The sequence below is a fragment of the Prinia subflava genome, chromosome 29 (assembly GCF_021018805.1).
Source record: "Prinia subflava isolate CZ2003 ecotype Zambia chromosome 29, Cam_Psub_1.2, whole genome shotgun sequence".
NCBI lineage: Eukaryota > Metazoa > Chordata > Aves > Passeriformes > Cisticolidae > Prinia > Prinia subflava.
In genome coordinates this window covers 932,210-951,518 of record NC_086275.1, presented here as the reverse complement: position 1 = coordinate 951,518, position 19,309 = coordinate 932,210, and the positions used below count along the sequence as shown (strand labels likewise).

The 19,309-nt window shown below is 62.3% G+C and overlaps 1 protein-coding gene across 2 annotated transcripts in view; it reads right to left on the bottom strand.

Annotated features, from left to right (window-relative positions):
• Positions 1-9,193: 9,193 nt before the first annotated feature.
• The window catches only part of PEBP4 (phosphatidylethanolamine binding protein 4), a 77,081-nt gene continuing 66,965 nt past the window's right edge, over positions 9,194-19,309 (bottom strand). For both annotated transcript variants that reach the window (XM_063420133.1, XM_063420134.1), the window contains exons 5-7: positions 16,211-16,256; positions 15,104-15,220; positions 9,194-9,595 (exon numbers count right to left, since the gene is read on the bottom strand). In XM_063420133.1, coding sequence (XP_063276203.1) covers positions 9,504-9,595; positions 15,104-15,220; positions 16,211-16,256 — 255 coding nt within the window. In that variant the 3' untranslated portion in view covers positions 9,194-9,503. The remainder of the gene's footprint in view (positions 9,596-15,103; positions 15,221-16,210; positions 16,257-19,309) is intronic.

Here is a 19,309-nt window from a genome sequence, read left to right as displayed (position 1 = left end):
GGCGCCCCCGGCGCTGCCGAGGTGCGGGGCGGGCGCGGGGCGCGGAGGGGGATCCACAGCCCGCGCCCCCCCGGGCAGCACCGCCGCCACCCGCGGGGGTGAGGAGGGGGGTCCCGGTGACACCGCCGTGCCCCGGGAGTGCCCCCCGTCCTTCCCCGTCTCCGCATTCCCACGGTGGGAGCGCGGCCGCAGCGCCGGGGATGCTGCGGGGCCCCGCTGCGTGTCCGGCCCCTACGGCCCCGCTGGCAGAGCAGGGACCCCCCCAAAATTAAACCGCCCCTCCTCGACCCTTGATTGTGTCCGGCAACAACAGCAACAGCGCCCAGCTCCTCCCGGTTTCCAGCGGAGGGGTGCGGGTTTGCTCAGCCTTTTCCTCACCCACGGGCGAGGGTCCCGTGGGGAATTCCTGCTCCTGGCCCTGCGCTGGGAAACTCCTCATCCCCACGAGCCCCACGCTCGGCTCACACCGCCCCGGGTGGGCGTGTGCCCCCCGAGGGTGACAGTGGCACGGGAGTGGGGACACACACCTGCCCCCACCCCTGGCACGAGTGGCACTGATTCCCCGCCGGGAATGCGGCTGTTTCCTGCCTCATCGGGGCTGCGGGTGCACCCCAAACCCTCGTGGTGGGGTTTAGGCTGGGTTTAAAGCTCCTGAGTCATGAGGACCTGCCGCTAAACCCGGCTGGGTGAGAGCGGGACAGCTCAGGCACTGCCAGCGGTTGGATTGGGAACGGCCTTGAGCCAAAATAAACCGAGGCAGACTTAGACTGGCACGGAAACGGCCGCATGGGGGTTGGACTGGCTTAGTTACAGCTCAGCTTAGTGGGTCGGAGCATCCCGAGCAGAGAAAACCCAACGGGAGGGGGGAAAAATAGAGAGAGTCTCACCTGGGATGGCTCTGGATGGTTTTAAATTACAGCCCAGGCTGGATGGAGTTTGCAGCTGAGAGGTTTCACTTTTTTTTTTTGTCATCCCACACGCCTGCCTCGTGTGAACCCCGTCCTGATCCGGGGGTTTCAGTAACCTGGATCATCGATATTCCATGCAAATGGGTTTTGGATCTTCCCCCCTGCCCCGCTCGGGTGAGACCCCACCTGCAGCGCTGGCTCCAGGTCTGGGGAGCGCAAGAAGGACCTGGAGCTGCTGGAAAAGCTGCAGGGGAGGTCATGGAGCTGCTCCAGGCTGGAGCCCCTCTGGAGCCGGGCCGGGAGAGCTGGGGGGGCTCACCTGGAGAAGGGATGGATCCAGTGAGACCTCAGAGCCCCTTCCAGGGTCCAAAGGGGCTCCAGGAGAGGGGCTGGGGACAAGGGATGGAGGGACAGGACACAGGGAATGGCTTCCACTGCCAGAGGGCAGGGATGGATGGGATACTGGGAAGGAATTCCTGGCTGGGATGGAATTCCCAGAGAAGCTGTGGCTGCCCCTGGTAGTGCCCAAGGCCAGGCTGGAACACCCTGGGACAGTGGGAGGTGTCCCTGCCATGGCAGGGGGGTGGCACTGGGTGAGCTTTGAGGCCCCTCCCCACCCAAACCATTCCAGAATTCCATTAAATGCTGCTGTCCCTCCTCAATCCCGAGTGCCCCCCACCAGCACCGCCCCATCCCCCTTCACCTCAGCGTGCGCGGGGGCGGTGACAAGCAGTGACATTATTTAACCGTGTCCCACCCTGGCCAATCCTGTCACACCCACCCAAGCGCTGGCAGCGCCCCCCAGCAAGGAGCCGAGAGCCCCCACTCGCACCCCGACCCTCCCTGGGGGCCGTGTGAGGCCGGGAGCAGCCACACCTCATCCCCAAAACCCCGCTCGGGGCCCGGACCGTGTCCCCCGGGTGCTGTCACCTGACAGGTGACTTCTCCCCGCTCCTCTCGGTCTTGTGACCGAGCGGGCCCCGATTCCTGTGCCGGCAGCTCTGCAGGTGCTCCGGGCTGTGCTCGCATCCTCGGGGGACCCCCGGGCCTCGAAAAGGGGAACTCGTCAGGGTTTTTCACCTAATTAACGCCGGCTTAATTGTACTTACACGAGCCCAGATTTCGTGCCCTGTGGTGAGGCCGATGGGCTGCTCGTTCCCTAAAATTCACTTAGCACGGACAGAGCTGAGCCTTGAGGGCTTGGGGACACCACGAGCCGCTCGTCACCGTCCCGCCCGGTGTCCCAGGAGCTCCGGAAAGCTCCTGGCGGTGCTCGGCTCTCCGGTTCGGGCTTTTAACCCCGCGGAGGGAGAGAGGGATCATCCGTAATGATGGCCATGATCACCGTCATTGTCACCTCATCCTGGATCACAAAGGACGCTCAGGCACGGGGCCCGAGGCGCCCGGCAGAGGACGGAGCTCGCTCCGCAGCCCTTGGACCTCTGCAGACGCAGATCTGGGGCTGGTAAGGTCACGGAGTGGTAAACAGAGTGTGGCTGGTGGGGACCTGAAAGGTCACCGGCCTCCTGGCCCCGGGGGACAGCCGTGCCAGGGCCGCGCGTGTGGGCGGCTGCCTGGATGGGCGGCAGCACAAACCTCTCTCGAGCAGCTTGCAGAGGGAGAAAACGCTCCCCGAGCCACCGAAAGCGCGGGGTGGGCACTGCGGGGGGACCTGATCGAGCCTCGGTGGTTACTGAGGGCTGTGGGCTTTGTTTTGTTCTCGAGCTGAGCTGAGGTGGCACTCCAGGGGTGTCGATTCCCCGGGGCAAACAGCAGCTGGCCAGATGTGGCTGTGACAACAGCGGTTTGTTCCCTGAGCATCCCGTGGCCTGGCAGGAGAGATGCTCAGCACTGGCAGGGGTGGGATTCAGGGTAATCTGTAATTTCTGGGGGAGGAGAGGCTTTCTTTGCCTCTGTCGGACGTGGGAAATCCTCATTCCAGGCCAAGCTCTGGCTGAGGGAACTTCAGCCAGGAGAAACTGCTGGGCAGCCTTCCTGATCCCAGAGCAACCCCCGTGTCCTTCCCAAGGCCTCTCCTGCCTCACCTTGGCTTTCCTGATTTGCCTGTGAAAACTCCACACCCTCCTCCTCCGGAAATATTTGGAAACACTCACACTGAAATATGCATGGAAAAGGAGATGGGCATTTCCCTCATGGAAAAGAAGATGGGCATTTCCCCCATGGAAAAGGAGATGGGCATTTTCCCCATGGAAAAGGAACCTGGCACCTCCCTCCTCTGCACCCCACAGGCAGAACCTGCTGCCCTGGGCTGTCCCTGGGTAGATCCCAAAGAATGGATCCCCATAATCCAAACCCCAGGGTGGCTGCTGGGGGGAACTACGGGAGCGTTGTGGGTGGCTGTGGGAAGCCCTTTCCTGCCTCAGTTTCCCCCGTGGTGAGGCAGGGAGCAGCCCTGCCTCGCCCTGGCAGGATGAAAAGGTTGGGATGGGGAGGAAAAAGCTATTTGGAGCAGAGCTCCAAACATCTTGCTGATCCTGGGAAATGGGTTCTGGGTGGCCGGGCTCAGTTCCTGAAGGGAGCAGCCCTGGGAGATGGCTGCAGGCCAGGGATGCACCTGCAGGAGCGTTTGGGGTGCTGTGGGGGGAGGCTCTCCCCAGAGAGCATCCCAAAATTCCTGCTGTGACTCCAACCCCACAGCCCCTGCTGCTCTCAGGGGTGAGTGGGTGATTCCAGCCCCACAACTCCTGCTGCTCCCAGGGGTGGGTGGGTGACTCCAGGTGACTCCCACAAGGGGCTGCTCAGTGCCCTGGAGGACCTGGGAACCCCTGGCTCAGCCCAGACCGACCCAGCTCTGGTTTTTGAGCCTTTCCTGTTATTATCCAGCTGGGGAACAAAGGCAGCGGCAGCTGGCGCGGTGTGACCTGGAGATAAGGAGACAGCTGATTAACAGGGAAACTGCAGAGCAGGCCCGGAGTGAAAGTGGTCCCGAGGGAGCAGCAGGGGTGGGAAGTTTGGGATTCCAGCCAGGGATCAGGCGTGGAGCAGGCTGTAAACCCAGGGATTATTTTATGGGACCAGCAGCAACCTCGGCTTGGTGGCCCCAGGCAGGAGCCCTGGAGTGACCCCGGGGTTTGCAGAGGGACCACAGAGGCGTTTTTTAATGTGAAACCAAGAAACAGAAGAGGAACTGGTCTGGAATTGCAGCTCCCGGAGCTGTGCCATGACACAACACCCCAGAGATGTGAATGATTCCCTGACGGAGAGGAGCAGAGGACGTCAGAACCCCCCAAATCTGCCACATCCCATGGAAAAAGGGGCTCGGTGTGGTGTCAGCACAGCGGGGTGACCCCAGCACGGTGTGAGGGGTGGGATGTCCCCCCGGACAGAGAATTCCAAAGGCTGCGTGCCTGGGAAAAAGCGCCGCTCCCCAGGCCTGAGAGCAGCGCAGGAGAAACCGGGGAGAGGCCAAAGGCGAGGGATCCGCGAGCCATTGAAACCAGCCCGGGGGGAATTGGCCATTTCCTAGCGATGAGGAAATGAGAGGTTGGCCGAGGAGCCGCGGGGCTGCGGGCAGGGAATGGGAAGCGAGAGCTGCCGACAAGTGAGGGCAGGCCGGGCCGGGGCCGCGGGGCGAGTCCGTCCGTCCGTGCCGGCTCCTTCCACCGCGCCTCGGGATGCAAACCCCGCGGGCATCCGGCCCATCCCGCAGGCAGCTGGGGCAAACAGGGCAGCGCCAGGCACGGCGGCTCCCGGGCAGGAGCGAAGCTGCGGGGCTGGGACCACCAAATCAAAAACGCTTTGTGGTTTTGGTGTTATTTTGGGGTTTTTTTTTTTTTTTTTGGTTCTGTCGAGGAGCGTTTTGGGGCAAACCACATCTGAAGGTGCTCGTGGTTCCCCGGAGGAGTGGGAGAGGCTGGGAGCTTCCCAGTGCCGCGGACAAACCCAGCCCAGCCCGACCCAGGGAGCAGCTGAAAGAGGAAACAAAACCTGGCTGAGTTTCTCTCCGCTGGGATGCTCATCCCGGGATGCCTGGCAGCGGCTCCGGGCACAGCTGAGCTGCTGCTTTCCCTCAGGAACAGCTGGAATTCGCATCCCAGGACGCTGCCAGAGCCTGGCTGGATGGTCCAGCCCCAGGGAGCAGAATGGGTGCCTAGGACCCCAAAACCAAACCAGCTCTAGCAGGGCCCTGGGCTCCCAGACAGCCCCACAAAGCTCCTCTGACGTTATACAGAATTTTGGAGGCCTAATAACAATTAATCATTGTTAATTAATGAAACCATCACCTCAGGACCAGCCTGGGTGCCCCTTGCTGCCCACCGGCCCCCTCTGAGTGCTGGCACGGACACAGAGGTGGGGACACGTCCCTGTCCTCGCCTTCCCTATGACTTCAGGAGCCCTAAATTCCTGCCACGGCCCGGGTGCCTCTCCCAGGGCCCGCCCCAGAGCCGAGCAGCAGCCCCCGGAGCAGCTCCCACCTCACCCCCATCCCCGTGGCATGGGGGGACCCCCGGCCCGGGGGGGCTCTGCGCGTCCCCAGCACCGGGAGGAGGGCGGGGAGCTCCTCACTGGGTCACCCCAGCGTCGCCCACCCCGTGGCTGCCTCAGCATCCCGGGGGGTTTCTCCCACACCGTCCCCAGCAGCAGCTCGGGGGGATTTGGGGATTGTCCCTCCTGACCTATTTCCCCGGGGGAAGGGGTTGCAGCCAGGCTGAGCTGAGGGAAGACTCGAGGAGCGCACAGATCTGCAGATAGAGCAGCTCCGAGGTGTGAGCTATCAGTAATTAATTCGCAGGTTGATATAGTTATGCGCTTAGATCATCATCAGCTGATCCTGCTAATCCCTTCTTGAGCAAGGCTCCAGCTGAGGGGGAGCTGCTGCCTGGCACAGCCCAGGTCCTGGCAGCTGTGTGGCATCCCCAGGTGCCACCGCGGCTGTGGGGGTGCCAGGGGTGTCCCCCAGTACCTGCTCCTTAACACCCCCGGCCTTAAATCTGTATTTTCCTGGGCTGAGCCCTCTGTATCAGAGCCAGGGCTGCCCTGCTTCGAGCCAGGGGCTGAGGCTTTCTCCCATTAATTATTTCAGTGATTATAAAAACAGGTAATTGTTATCCTGTTAGGCTTAGGGCTCGTGTTTAGCACGAGCTCCTCCTGGCCTCCAGCCCAGTTTTGGGAAGGAACACCCCCCATGTGCTGCTGTTGCTCATCAGGAGCGCTCAATTTTCACGAGTTCATCGTTAATTTTGAAACTCCAAGTCCTCCTCTCCCTCACTCATCCCATGGAGGGGGTGGGGTTGCTTTGGGAAGGGGCTGGAATTGCCCAAACCCAGCTTGGAGCCCCATCCTGGAGAGCAAAGGGGGAGCTGTGTCCATCCCACAGCCGTGCCTGGGCTCAGCTCAGCTCACAGCCCCCAGAATCCCTGGAATTCTGTGTTTCCATGGGTTTGTGGCCTTGGAATGCAGCTGGGCTCTGCAGGGCTGGGGAATCCGTGCTGGGATTCCCGGGATTGGTGCTGTCCCACCTCAGACCCCACCGGCCCCACACCTGAGCTCCCCCTGCTCTGTTTTCTCCCAGCCCTTCACACCAAAAAGTCACAAAGCCAAAACAGTGGAAAGTTGAGGTAACAAATACAAATAAAACTTCCTCTGGAGGCTAAAAATGACACCCGTAGACAGCGAAAAAAAAACTTCTCTGGGTGACAATAACAGAGCGTGGAGCTATTTCAGTGTTGGGCTGTTCCATTGCAGCACTCGGCGCTGGGGTTGCGGCTGCTCAAAACCAGCCACTTCCCCAGGGAGGTGACGTGTTTCCTTTCTATCACAAACTGATTTAGAAGCAAAACTTTCTACATTTAGGCAGCTGAGAGGTTCAGCTTCTCTTTTCTCTCCCGCGCCGATGGTGAGCGAATGGAAGGAGAGATAAAGGGGGTGGGACCAGCATGAAGTGACTGTACGTGGCTTCCTCCCTGTGAGATTTTTCCTTTGCTCTTTCTAAATAATCAAAAAGTGAACCAGAAAACCACAATTAATATTTTCCACGCTGTGGAGGCCTCGTGTGCATCCCAGTGAGAGTTTGTGGTGCAGGGCTGGCCAGGGCTGCTGCCCTCACAGGGCCACGGGTGCCTGGTGCTGTGTCCTGGCAGGGACCATCCCACCCCGGGGATATTGCAGCCAGCTGGGCAGATTCCTGACCTGGATCATCCCTGTCCCCACCTCCATCCCCACCTCAATCCTCATCCTCATCCCATTCTCATTCTCCATCTCATCCCCATTTCCATTCTCTATCCCTGTCCTCATCCCACTCCCACTGTCAATCCCCATTCCATCTTATCTCACCCCATCTTATCTCCATTCCCATGCCATCCCATCTTATCTCCATTTCCATCCCATCCCCATCTCCATTTCCATCCCATCCCCACTCATTTTCCTCCATTCTTCATCTTCCTCTCCATTCTCATCTCCACTCCCCTCTCCTTCTCCATCTTCATCCTCACTCCCATCCTTGTTCTCCATCCCATTTCTCACCTGTGCCATTCACATCCCTACCTCCACTCCCCCTCTGTCTCCTCATTCCCATTCTCCCTCTCTGTCCCCATTCCAATTTCCATTCTCCATCCCATTTCCATTCCCCATCCCATCCCATCCCATCCCATCCCATCCCATCCCATCCCATCCCATCCCATCCCATCCCATCCCATCCCATCCCATCCCATCCCATCCCATCCCATCCCATCCCATCCCATCCCATCCCATCCCATCTGGCTCCCAGCAATCCCAATCCCAGCTCAGTTTGACTCCTCCCATCCCAGTTAAACCAGGAATGATGATGATAATTTCCTAGAAGGACAAACATCCAATTGCCTTTTCTCCACCCAAAATAACCCCCCCAGGCACTGAGGGCAGGGAGGGAAGGACGCTGGAGTTTGGGTCAGCGGAGCCGTGACCTCTCATTTACACCGGAGCCTCGCTCCCCTCCGCCGGGCCAATTACACCCTGCTCCGAGGGCAGGGACAGAAAAAGAGAAGGAGAAATCCAACTTTAGCAGACTTCCATGACATCTCACCGTGTCATTTCCTCCGCTGCTAATCTTAGCGCCAGCGGCAGCGGGGTTCGTGTTGTTTTTTTTTCCCTGGGTTGTGGTGTTACCCAGCTTCCTTTTTTTGTTGCTTTCCTTCCCGCCAGCTCCGGCAGCTTCGCCCGGAGTTGTGTGCCCAGGGCGAGCCTGGACCCTGCTCCTGCCTCCCCTTGGGCACCCCGATCCTTCCAGGAGGGGACGGGAGCTCTGCAGGACCCTGCTGTGATTCAGCCCCTCCGAGGCAAAGAGGCACTTCCTGGAGGGAAAGTCCGGGCCAAGTTTAACCCCCCAGGCAGGACTGAAACCCAGGTTTAACCCCCCAGGACTGAAATCCGCATTTAAACCCCCAGGCAGGACTGAAACCCAGGTTTAACCCCCCAGGACTGAAACCCAGGTTTAACCCCCTCAGTGCAGGACTGAAATCTGCTCTCACTGCCAGGGACCCAGGGTGGGTGACCTGCAGGATGGCACAGAGATGTTTGCCAGGGACCCAGGGAGGGTGACCTGCAGGATGGCACAGAGATGTTTGCCAGGGACCCAGGGTGGGTGACCTGCAGGATGGCACAGAGATGTTTTTTCGGGCTCAGGTTGCTCTGTTCCATACCCAGGCGCCGATGCAGAGCTGAGATGCAGCAACCAGAGCATCACAACCCCTCTGAAGCATCCCAGGCCTCCCTGTGCAGCCCCGAGCGAGTCATTCCCTCGTGCCTCAGTTTCCCCCGCCTCCAAAATGTCCTGGGCTCCTGCTGCCCGTGGGGAATATTGTTCCTGGCCGTGGGCAGGACAGAGGTGGCTTTGTCACACCAGGATGTGCCTCAAGGAGCACCTGAGGCGGGTGAATCTGAGCCTCGGAGAAAACTGAGTCTTAGATGAAAGCTTAATTAAGGAGCTAATTAAAGGGGAGGTGGGGCTAAGTGGCCAGTAGGCAGAGCTCTGCTGATTTGTGCCTTTAATCCTGGTTCTGCTTTCCAAGAGGAACGGGCTGAGGGCAAAGGCAGGGCAGGGCTGGGGCAGAGCCCGTGCGGTGCCACCAAGGGACCCCTGGACTGGCATCACTGCCCCTGTCCCCTCCTGGGTCACCCTGGGGCCACCTAAAGGAGGGCCTGGCTGCCACCCCCCTGCTCCCATCCCCCACAGGGGTCTGCCCACCCCCTGCAGATCCCAAAGTGCTGGATCCACCCGGCGCTGCCCCTGCCCCGCGCTCGCTGCCACCACCCAGCCCCGCGTGCTCCATCCAAATTTTATTCGGGAAGCTGCAGGCATCAAACTCAAAGTCCCCAAAGTGCCAGGGGGACATGCAGGGGGGCAAGTCAGGAATGGGGCGCAGGGAGGAGAAGGGGCGATGCCAGAATTCCTGGGATCCCCAGGCAGGCTGGGACACCCCTTGGCACATTCCCCAGAGGGAGAGACAGCTTGGCTTTGGGAGGGGAGGGGTCGGTGCTGTGGCTCTGGGCTGGGAGCAGGGTGGGCTCATCCTCGGTGGGTCCTGGGGTCCCCTCTGCCCCAGGCAGAGGCGGCTCTGTGGTGTGGGGATGTGCAGGGCAAGGGAGGGACGGCCCCAGTTAATCCTTGTAGTTTTTGGTGAGGAACTGGGTTGAGGCCACAGGGTGGCCCAGGTGAAAATCCTCCACGAAGTCCTTCAAGTCCCAGGTGCCTGGGGAGAGAGGAAAAGGGGGTGAGCAGGGCTGGAGGAGGGCTGGAGAGGGGAGCAGCCCTGTGCAGCTGCTGCTGTGCCCCAAACCACATCCTGCACGCCGCAGGAGGCCCCAGGGACAGCGGGGAGTCACGGGGACCCCAGCTCTGAGCATCCCGGGGCTGGCTCCTCTCCTGCCCCCTGACCTTTAGAGCAAACCTTCCTACGTGCCCACCCCGGGGGTGGCCTGGCTGGAAATCCCCGTGGGGATGTCACAGGAGATCCCCCGTCCCCCTCAGTGGCATTCACTGAGCTGCTGCTCCTCTGCTGCTGGAGCCAAGGGGGTTCCTCATTCCTGACCCTCCTCCCCTGCTCCGGGATCCCGGAGGTCTGGGGCAGCTTGTGCTGGGTCCAGCCGTGGTTTTCCCCTGTGGGCAGCAGGGAAGCCCTCTCCAGGCCGAAGGGGAGGAGGGATTCCCTCACACCCCCCCTGTCGGGGCAGGAATCCCCCTGTGCCCTGCCGGGTGCCCGGGTCTGGCTGGCGGCTCCGGAGCATCCTGCTCCGAGCCCGGGTGCTTTCCCCGGCTCACGCTGCCCCTCCTTGTGGGCCACCGGGGAAAGGGGCCTGGTGTTTATCCGAAACCTGTCCTCTCCTCTTCCTGGCTGCTCTTTAATGTCACACAGCCTTTATCTGCAGTCACATCTCAGCCCCGACCGGAGCACAGCGTCCCCTTTTTGCTCTTGCAAAAACGCTGAGCAAAAGCTGAGCTGCTGCATCACCTGCGTGGGGTGGTGACGGCTCGGGGAGCTGCTGAGGCTCCCACCTGCTCCCCACCTCCAAAAAAAGCTCTGGAGATCCTCGTGGTGACGGCACCGAGCCCTGTGACCCGCCAGAGCTGCTGGAGGCCGCGGCTGGGGCGCTCCAGGGTCCTGGAAGGAGCTCACAGGATGCTCAGGAAGGACCCTGCATCCCACATTCCAGCCGGGATGCTCAGGAAGGACCCTGCATCCCACATTCCAGCTGGGATGAGGGCCTGGGATGCTCGGGAAGGACCCTGCATCCCACATTTCAGCCGGGGTGAGAGGCTGGAATGCACCAGGCCGTCACTGGAGGCTCCCAGGTGTTCCCCACCACCCTCCCAGGACCCAAACCAGGCTGAGAGCAAGGACAGCCCCAACGCCCCGCGCTGGGGTCACCGCCAGCGGGGACACTGAGCCACAAATCCCCCAGTTCCACCTCGGCGGGAAGGGCAGCTCCTCACTCCGGGGCCCCAGCCCAGCCCCCTCAGTGCCGGGGGTCCCGCTGAAGGTGGCACCAGGGGAAGGAGCCCCGGGGGGGCCGCTCCCGCCGCGCCTGCAGCTTCTCCGGGAGCCTTTCATCCGCGGGGTTTCAAAGCGCTGCGAAAACCCCGCGGGAGAGCAGCGGGTGCCACGGGGGACCGGGGTGAGAGCGAGACGCGGCACCCCCGACTCCCAGGGGTGCCCGAGCTGTCTCTGATGCTCGCCGAGCCTCCGGAGGGGCGCGGATGAAAGGAGCCGGGGGAGGCAGAGCCTCTGCGGGGCTGCAGGCGCCGGTCCCGGCCCTGAGTGTGGGGCCGGGGTTTTTCCTGACCTACTTTCCCTCCTGCCCTGGCACCGGCTGTGCCCGGCCCGTCGGGGTAGGGAAAGCCCCGGGGCAGCCGCGGGTGTGGCAAAGGGGGGGAAGCACCCGGGGGGTGCCAGGCTTGGGGTGCCCCCGACACCAAATCCAACCCCCAAAGCGGGCGCCCCATCCCGGCGTCACCAACTCCCGGCACGGGGTGACATCGCCGTGCCACCCGTCCCAAATCACCCCGGCTGGCTCCCGGGGCTGGGGACTGTGAGTCACCGGGAGCAGGGACAAGAGCAGGGGCCGGCCGGGGAGCCGAGGTCGCGGTGCTGCTGTCCCCTCTCCCCACCACAACAATGCCGCGTTTCATCCGCGGCTTGGGCCGTTCTCAAGCTCATTTCCCAGAGGATTAAATCATCCCGCTCGGCCCTTATCAGCGCACCCGCCGGAGGAAGAGGAGTGCCCGCTGACACCCACACGTGCGCGGCCGCCTGAGCCCGCAGCACCCATGGGGAAACTGAGGCACGGGGCGAGCGCCGGGCTGGGGAGCCCCGCATCCTCCGATCCCGCAGGATTCCCCAGCGCTGCCCACCCCCCAAACGCCGCTCTCCTCCTCCCCCGGCCCCCCGGCTGTGATTTATCAGCCCCATCAGCGGGAATGTTCTCCTGATGGGAGCCCTGACGCTTCTCTGCCAAGATTAATGATGTCCCGGCGGAGGTGGGCGGGAGGCCCGCGGCTCCTCTGGTCACCATTAAGTGACACTCGGGGACTCGGGCCGGCACCGCGCTCTCCCCGCAGCCCTCGGCCGCCTCCCGGCCCAGCCGCAGCCTTTCCCTCCCCGCCGGGGCCCGGTCCAACCCGATTTTCCAGCTGGGTGGATCGGGTTGGAGCCGCACAAGGCTCATGAGTCAATGAGCCCCGATCCGGAGCTGGAGCTGGAGAGGGACGGAGCCACAGGCCGGGCTCACCCCTGTCCCTACTCCCCAAAGGATTTGTTGCTTCCTGGAGGCAAAATTTCTGTGAGGGAAAAAAAAAAAATAATATCCATTCCCAGCTGTAAAACACCTTCCCGGGGCAGGAGGGGCTTTGGGAATGCCGGAGCTGATGGGAAAAGGTGGAAGCAGAGGGATGAACTCAGGTGCAATTAAGCCCCAAGATTTTGTGCTAATTAAAGATCGCCCTCGATGAAAGCTGTGGGGGGAACTTTAACTCCCCAGCACCACAACCGGGGCTTGGTGGGTGCCTGAATTCCCCCTGCTGGGGGATTTTCCGTGGATCGAGGGCCCGTGGCCAGCGCCGCCACCTCGGGATGCGACGGCGGCTGTGACATTTCACCGACCACAGATCATTATCTTGCATCTCCCCAAAACACAGCCACAGCTTGTGACACTCCTGGCTGCGAGGGAGGGGGGGTGAGGGGCAGGAAGAGCTGTGGGGACACCCCAAATGTCCCCACCTTCGGTCCCGAGTGGGGACAGAGCCAGTGCTCGGTGACAATTCAGTGGCACAGCCAAAAACTGAAGTGAATCAGACTCCAGAGGAGAAACCGAGGCTCTGAGTTGTTTGCCTGAGGTCACACGGAGCCGGCTGGTGCCGGGACTGATCAGAAACACTCACGGGGAAGGATCAGGGTGTTTTTTTTTCCTGATGAAATAAGATTTTTGCTCAAGAGCCGCCCTGGAGGAACACCTCGGCCGTAAACAACCGATTTCCACACTGCCACGAGTGACAGGGGGACGTGTCCAGGTCCTGCAGCCGTCCCAGCCCCTGACCTGTGCCCGCCAGTGCCACCCCAACGGGGACACCCCCAGGGCAGGGCGGGCACTGGAGCCGCTGTGGAAATGTCCCCGCACGGCCAGGAGAGGAGGGACAAGAACAGGGGTTTGTTTTCCGCCCTCGCCGTGTCCCCTCGCGTTTTGAATTCCCAGGGATCTTTTCCAGGAGCAGGGACAGGCGACGCGGGCAGGGCCTGGTTTAGTGCCCTCTTCTGGAGGCTGCGGCCGAGCTCCTGCCATCCCGCCTGGCTCTGTCACCTCCCCCGGCTCGGCCACGCTTGCCCCGCGACCTTGCCCGGCCTGGCCTCCAAAACGGACCCCGTGCCAGCGGGAATTTTTCTGGGAGCTGAGTGGAAACAATCCGGGGGAGGGGCTGGCAGAGGGGCACAGGGATGCAGCACTGGGGGCTGGATCCATCCCGAGGCTGGGACGGGCCAGCGCCGCTCCCTGGGCCTGGCCAGGACATGTCCCTGTCCAGGGCTGGTGAGGATGGGTGTCCCCATCCTTGGTGACACAGAGATGTGGCTGTCACCAGATGTAGCACAGAGTAAGAACAGCAAGCAGGGGTTCATCCGAGGCCAAGCAAGATGGGGAATTGTGAGCAAGGATGTGAACTGTGCCTCTGGCATCGCCGGGAGAAGCTGCATCACTTCTGGTGCAGGAGAGGAGCAGGCAGAGCCCGGGCTGGGTTCTCATCCCTGATCCTCGGGGATTGGGGTCGCCCCCTCCTCGTTCCCACCTTCTGCCAAAGGTGTCTGCTCCTCTCCCCCGTGTGCTGCCTGTGCACCGCAGGGCGGGACACATCCACTGCCTCGGGGATGGATTCATTTAAAACCCCTGAGACATCAAAATCTCATCCTTTGGCTGCTCTCAGGGCTCATTCCCCGGGAATGAAGACGATGGGCTGTCGGTGTCTCAGTCCAGCAGGCCAAGGATGTGAGGCAGCAGTGAAATGGTTAAAAACAACCTGCAACCTTAAACACCAGAGCCCCGCAGCTGCCTGACAAACGATGCTCAATATCCGACCCTTCAATATCCACTGGATATTCCCAGGAAGGGCTGGGAAACACAGGCGGGATGGAGAGGGGAATGCCCGGCCACCCCACGCCCCGGGGACACCGGGGGACCCTCCCCGGGGGGTGAAATCTGGGGGGCTGGAGCCGCGTACCCTGCTCGTAGGAGGATTTATCTGGAGAAAGCTCCTTGGTGGGTGTCACTGCGCCCCTTCCCAGCCCCGGGGTGCTGCGGTGGAACGTGGGGACAGCACGGAGCCCTCTCCCCCGAGCGGGAGCGAGGAGCCGGCTCCGCTGGCAGGGGGGCGACAGCAGCGGTGTCATTAAGAAGCGGAGCTAATGAGCCAGAAAACAAAGCCGAGGGCAGGGAGAACCTGCAGGGGGACTCGCGGCAGCCTCATCCCGCTCTGGCCATGGGGGCTCGGTGCCGGGGGGGGGGGGTTCAGGGGCTGTGCCAGAGCCCCCCGGAGCCCGCCCCGTGCTCTGCGGGCTGCCAGGCGCGGGCTGAGTCAGGCAGCGCAGCCCAGACGCACCGACCCGACCTGCCCGTCCAGCCCTGCTCAGTGGCCCCAGCTGGGAAAGTTTTAAAATTTCCCTTGTGAGCCGCAGAGCCCCGAGTTCCAGGCAGGGCAGGGAGGAGCCCACGGGATGGATCCCTGCCCAGCCCGGGGTCCCGCGGGCTGCCCCGTGCCCCGGGATGGAGCAGCAGGAGCAGCGCCCTGGGCACCTCGGGGAGGGGGTCTCGCTGCTCCATCGCTCCCGTGAAAGGTTTTGGGAGGAGCCGCGGAGCTGGGAGCTGGCGGGCGTTGTGTCAGCCCGGTTTGAGCAATCCCTTGCTAAACCTTCTCCGCGGCTGATCCTTATCCTGCCCGCTCCGGGTGCCGGTGATGCAACCCCGCGGCCCGGGCCGGGGGGATGCGCCAGCGAGGGCTGCCTCGCACAGCCCACACCTCTCCCTGCTTCCGATCCCGCTAGCCAGGCCGCCACCGGCTTCTCCCAAGGGTTTCTGCTGCCTGGCGAGGCTTTAACACCTCACCCACGTCCCCTCCTCAGGATCCCTTTGCATCCCCAGGCTGCCGGAGCTCTCTGCGTTATTCGAAAACCCAGGAAAAGCCCCTCGGGGCCAGGGTGGGGGGCATGGAGGGTCCTCACCCAGCGAGTCCTGGTCCTCGGAGCTCAGGATGATGGCCTGGTGCTCTGGCTGCCGGTACAGGCGGAACTGGTAGCGGTGGTAGCCGCTGTAGCGCGGGGGCTTGGGCCGGCTGTAACCTGGGGTGCAGAGGAGAAGGGCTGAGCGTCCCCCTGAGCCGAAATTCCCTCTGGAATCAGCAACCCATCGCCCTCCTCCAGGCAGGGACCAGCCCTCCCACCTGGCTCCCTGTGCTGTGACCCCTCACCACGCATCAGCTCAGGAGTTCTGTGGGCAGAGCGGCCACCAAAACAGCCCCTCAGCACATCCTGGAGCACCCTGACCTCCCCTCTGACCCTCCTGCATCCCCCTCCCCGTGTCTGCACCCTCCCTGCTGGCTGCAGCCCCCCCCGGGCAGGGGATGAGACCCCAAGACCCCCCAGCCCCCCGCCTTGGGCTGCCCCAGGGGGGTCCAGGGGTGCTCACTGTGCTGCAGGCTGGGAGGGAGCCCGGCACAGCTGCCCAGATGTGGGGCCTGCAGCTGGCTCAGGGCGTGTTGTCCCTTGTTGTCCCTGGGAGAGGGACACCCGTGGCATGCACAGCACCCCCGAGGCACGACACAGCCACGCCGTCAGGGACAGGAGGATGTGACACCAAGGGACAGGAGGATGTGACACCAAGGGACAGGAGGCCGAAGCTCCCCCAGGGCTCAGTCACCTGCAGCCAGGTGAGCCCCCAGCCCCTCTCCCCTGGGCTGTGACCTCCCCGAGCCCAGTCTGGCCCATTTTGAGCTGGAAGTCTTTGTTCCTGCAACATCACAGGAGCTGCTGGGATTCACCCGCTTTTATCTTGTGTTTTTTTCTTTCAGGTTTTATCCATCCCCCCTCTTTTTGCACTGGTTTGGAGCCTTTCCAGCTGCTGGAGAGTTTTTAAACCACTTTTGCCTCTAGAAAAAGTAAGAGAAAAAATGGCTCCTGTTTCAGACAGCACCCAGCTGTGCCCTGGGGAGCTCCTTGTGTCCCCCCTTGTGTCCCTCCCTCGTGTCCTGGTGTGCCCACCCCAGCCAGCGCTGCCACCCCCTCGTCCCAGCTGGCTGAGACCCCATCCCCCCATCTGGGGTCTGCACTCACTTGTCAGGACCTTCCCTTTGATCTTCCCCACCCTCAGATCCGAACCCTGAAAGGACAAAAAGAGGGAGGTTTGGTGAAATTGGGATCTTCAGGAGAAGCACACAGGGGTTGGACCCCTCCTGCCCCCTCAGCTGTGCCCACTTGTCCCCAGGGATTCATTTCCCAGCGTTTTGTGTGTTCTCCTTGTAGAGATCATTCTCTCATTTTTGTGTTTTCTTTGTAAAGACCATTTTCTCCAGGGTGGGTGTGAAGGAGCGTGACGGGGCTTTCCTTTGGGAAAGGAAAGGGATTTTGGGATTCAGGACCTCGATCCACATTGCCCTGGCACACAGGTGACACTGTTGTCACCTGCACACGGAGACTGTGAACGGCCTGGAGATCCAGGCCAGGGATCCAGGCTGTGGCACACCGGGAAAGCCACAATAATTCCAGTAAACTCTCAGTGCTGCTGGGCACACCGGAGCCGGCCCATTCCAGGTGGGATTGTGGTGATCTCCTCCAGCATTCCCATGGCAAAGCTTTGGATTTGCTCTCAATAGGAATTCCTGCCTGCTGGAGGTTTGGCTTCCCATCCCCATCCTGGGACACCGAGCATCCCGTGGGGACTGGGATGGCAAAGGGACAAGGCCAGGAGCCGCATCCACATCCTGGCCCTGCACATCCCACCTCACCCCTGACCTGCTGTGCTATTCCCGGCCATTCCCAACCTCCCGGCGCTCGTAAATCCTTTCCTACGGCACCCGCTATTCCAGTCCTGCCCACACACGCTCTGCTGCCAGGGCTCCTCCGTCCCAACCTGCCCTAGGAGTGATTATCCCGAAAAGAAAAAATAAAAAAGATGCCTCAGATAAGTCCCAGCCAAAGCGCACGTGGGGAGCAGGGCTCGGTGCCTCCCTTTCCCTGCTCCTCACTGAGCCACGGCCGGTGACAGCCTCCTGCCAGCCGCCCCTGGCGCTCCAAAGGGAGCCCAGAACCCGCTCACATCCCGGGATACCGGCTCCCCGGGGCTGGCCCGGAGCCGCAGAGCTCCCGGGGACTCGATGAGTCAGGGCTTGGGCGGGTTTGGGTGCCCGGGAGGGGGAGGCGCAGCCCGGGCTGCGAGGGGAGAAGCGCCCGGGGGGACACGCGGGGCCGTGGGGCTGCTGTGGCCCTGCCCAGGTGTGCACACCTGCACCATCCAGATATGCACACCCTTGACATCCAGATGTGCACACCCACACCATCCAGATGTGCGCGCCCGCGCCATCCAGATGTGCGCACCCGCCCAGCGCAGGTGCTCGGCAGCGCCCATCCAGATGTGCGCACGTGCCCGAGCCCTCCAGCTGTGCCCGCTGGCCCAGCTGTGCCGCTGCCCGGCGCGGGGGCAGCGGGGGAAGCTGCTGGCGCTCCCCGAGCCCATCCCGAGCCCGCAGCGCGGCCGGGCCCGCTGCCAGCGCGGCCCTTCAAAGGCAGCGACTGCGGGCTTCTCTCCGCTCCCGGCAGGAACGCTCCCGAGCGGGGACCGCGCTGCTATTCCTGGCTTTGCCAGGGGCTTATCGGGACAGGCCGGGCAGGCTCCCTGCCTCCCTGCCCGCTGATGTGGGCTGCCTGCTCGCCCCGAGATGCTGCGGGTTCCTGGCTAGCCCCGGGCGTGGGAGAGTCAAAGGATAAAGCTCCTTTTTAAGAGGCGAGAACAGGAAGAGGGCGGGAGGGAGAAAGTCGGGATGAGCACTCCAAACCCTGCCTTTTTTTTTTCTTTTTTTTTCTCTTTAATAGTAAACAGCAATCCTGGGAGCAAGGAGCGAGCTCTGGGCACGGGATACGGGGAGGATTGGAGAGGAGGGGTGTGAGGCCCTGTGACATTTTCTCCTTGGTTTTTTCGCTCAGGCAATGGTTTGTAGGGGGAACAACCCCCCCTGCAGCCCCTTTCCCCTCTGCTGACACCGATGAGGGCGAGGGGAGCATCACACTCCGGCAGCTCCCAAAGATCCCTGCCACGAGCCGAGCTAATGGACACTGATGAGCCGCCGCGTTTATTAATGCCCTTTCACGAGAGCATTAATAGTTCCTAATGACACCATTTGAGCTCCCCAGCCTTTTATCTCCTTTCTCTCTTTCCCCTGCCGAGGACACGGTGTGGGAGGTGGAATTAGATATTCCCACCCTCCGGTCTGTGCCGGGTGGTGTCGAGAGCTGCCGGGGCACGGGATGCTGCTCGTGCAGAGATCTGGGCAGCCTGAAAAATCTGTGCCACACAGCTCGAGTGCCAGGAGCTCCTCTCCGTGATCTTTTCCTCTGCCAGAGGAGTTGGGAATTTTATCGCTCTCATTCCTGGACACGGAGCGAGGCTCCCTGGGAGCTCCCGGCCAGCCCTCGGTGCTGCCTGCACGTCGCAGCCGAGGGTGGTGGGGGGGAATAAATAAATAAACACAAATAAATTAAAGGCAGTGAGTCACCTCGTGTTTTCCTCTTGATCTTTTTGTTTTCCTTGCACCCCCTTCCCTCTCTTCCCCCTCCCCGGAACGTGTCTGATCCCATCGCAGAGGAGGGGAAAGGGATGGGTGGCGAGCGATTCGCCCGGGCGAGGACGGAGGGCTGTGGAAAGTGGGTGTGGGAATCGGCACAATCGCTGGCAGGGCACCAGGACAAACAGATGACGGATGCGACCCGGGGAAGCGCAGCCGAGCGGGGCTGGGCTGCCCCTGCCTGGCCGGGAGCGCGTCCCAGCCTGGCCCCGGGGACCCCGCGACACCGGGGGGGCTCAGCCACGCGCGGGGGCTGCACCCCGTGGGGAGCAGCCGAGGGGCTGGGCCGGCGTTAACCCGCGATTATCCGAGGGGAAGCGGATCCCGCCGAGCCGGGGCTCCTCCTGCGCTGCTCGAGTCTGACGGGGCCCAGCGGGAGCCCCGGATTTGTTCTCCTGGGCTCCTGTGATCTCTGGAATGAGGTCAGGATGGAGGAATTGGCCCAGCGAGCGCAGGGGAGCACCCCGGGAAGGGCAAAGCAACCCAGCCTCGCCGGGAGGCTGGAACGGGGAGAAAAGGGATGAGATGCTAATTGCAGGTGGATCTGGATCTGTTCCACCGCGTCCTTGCAGAGCGAGGTGAAGGGTTTGGGGTT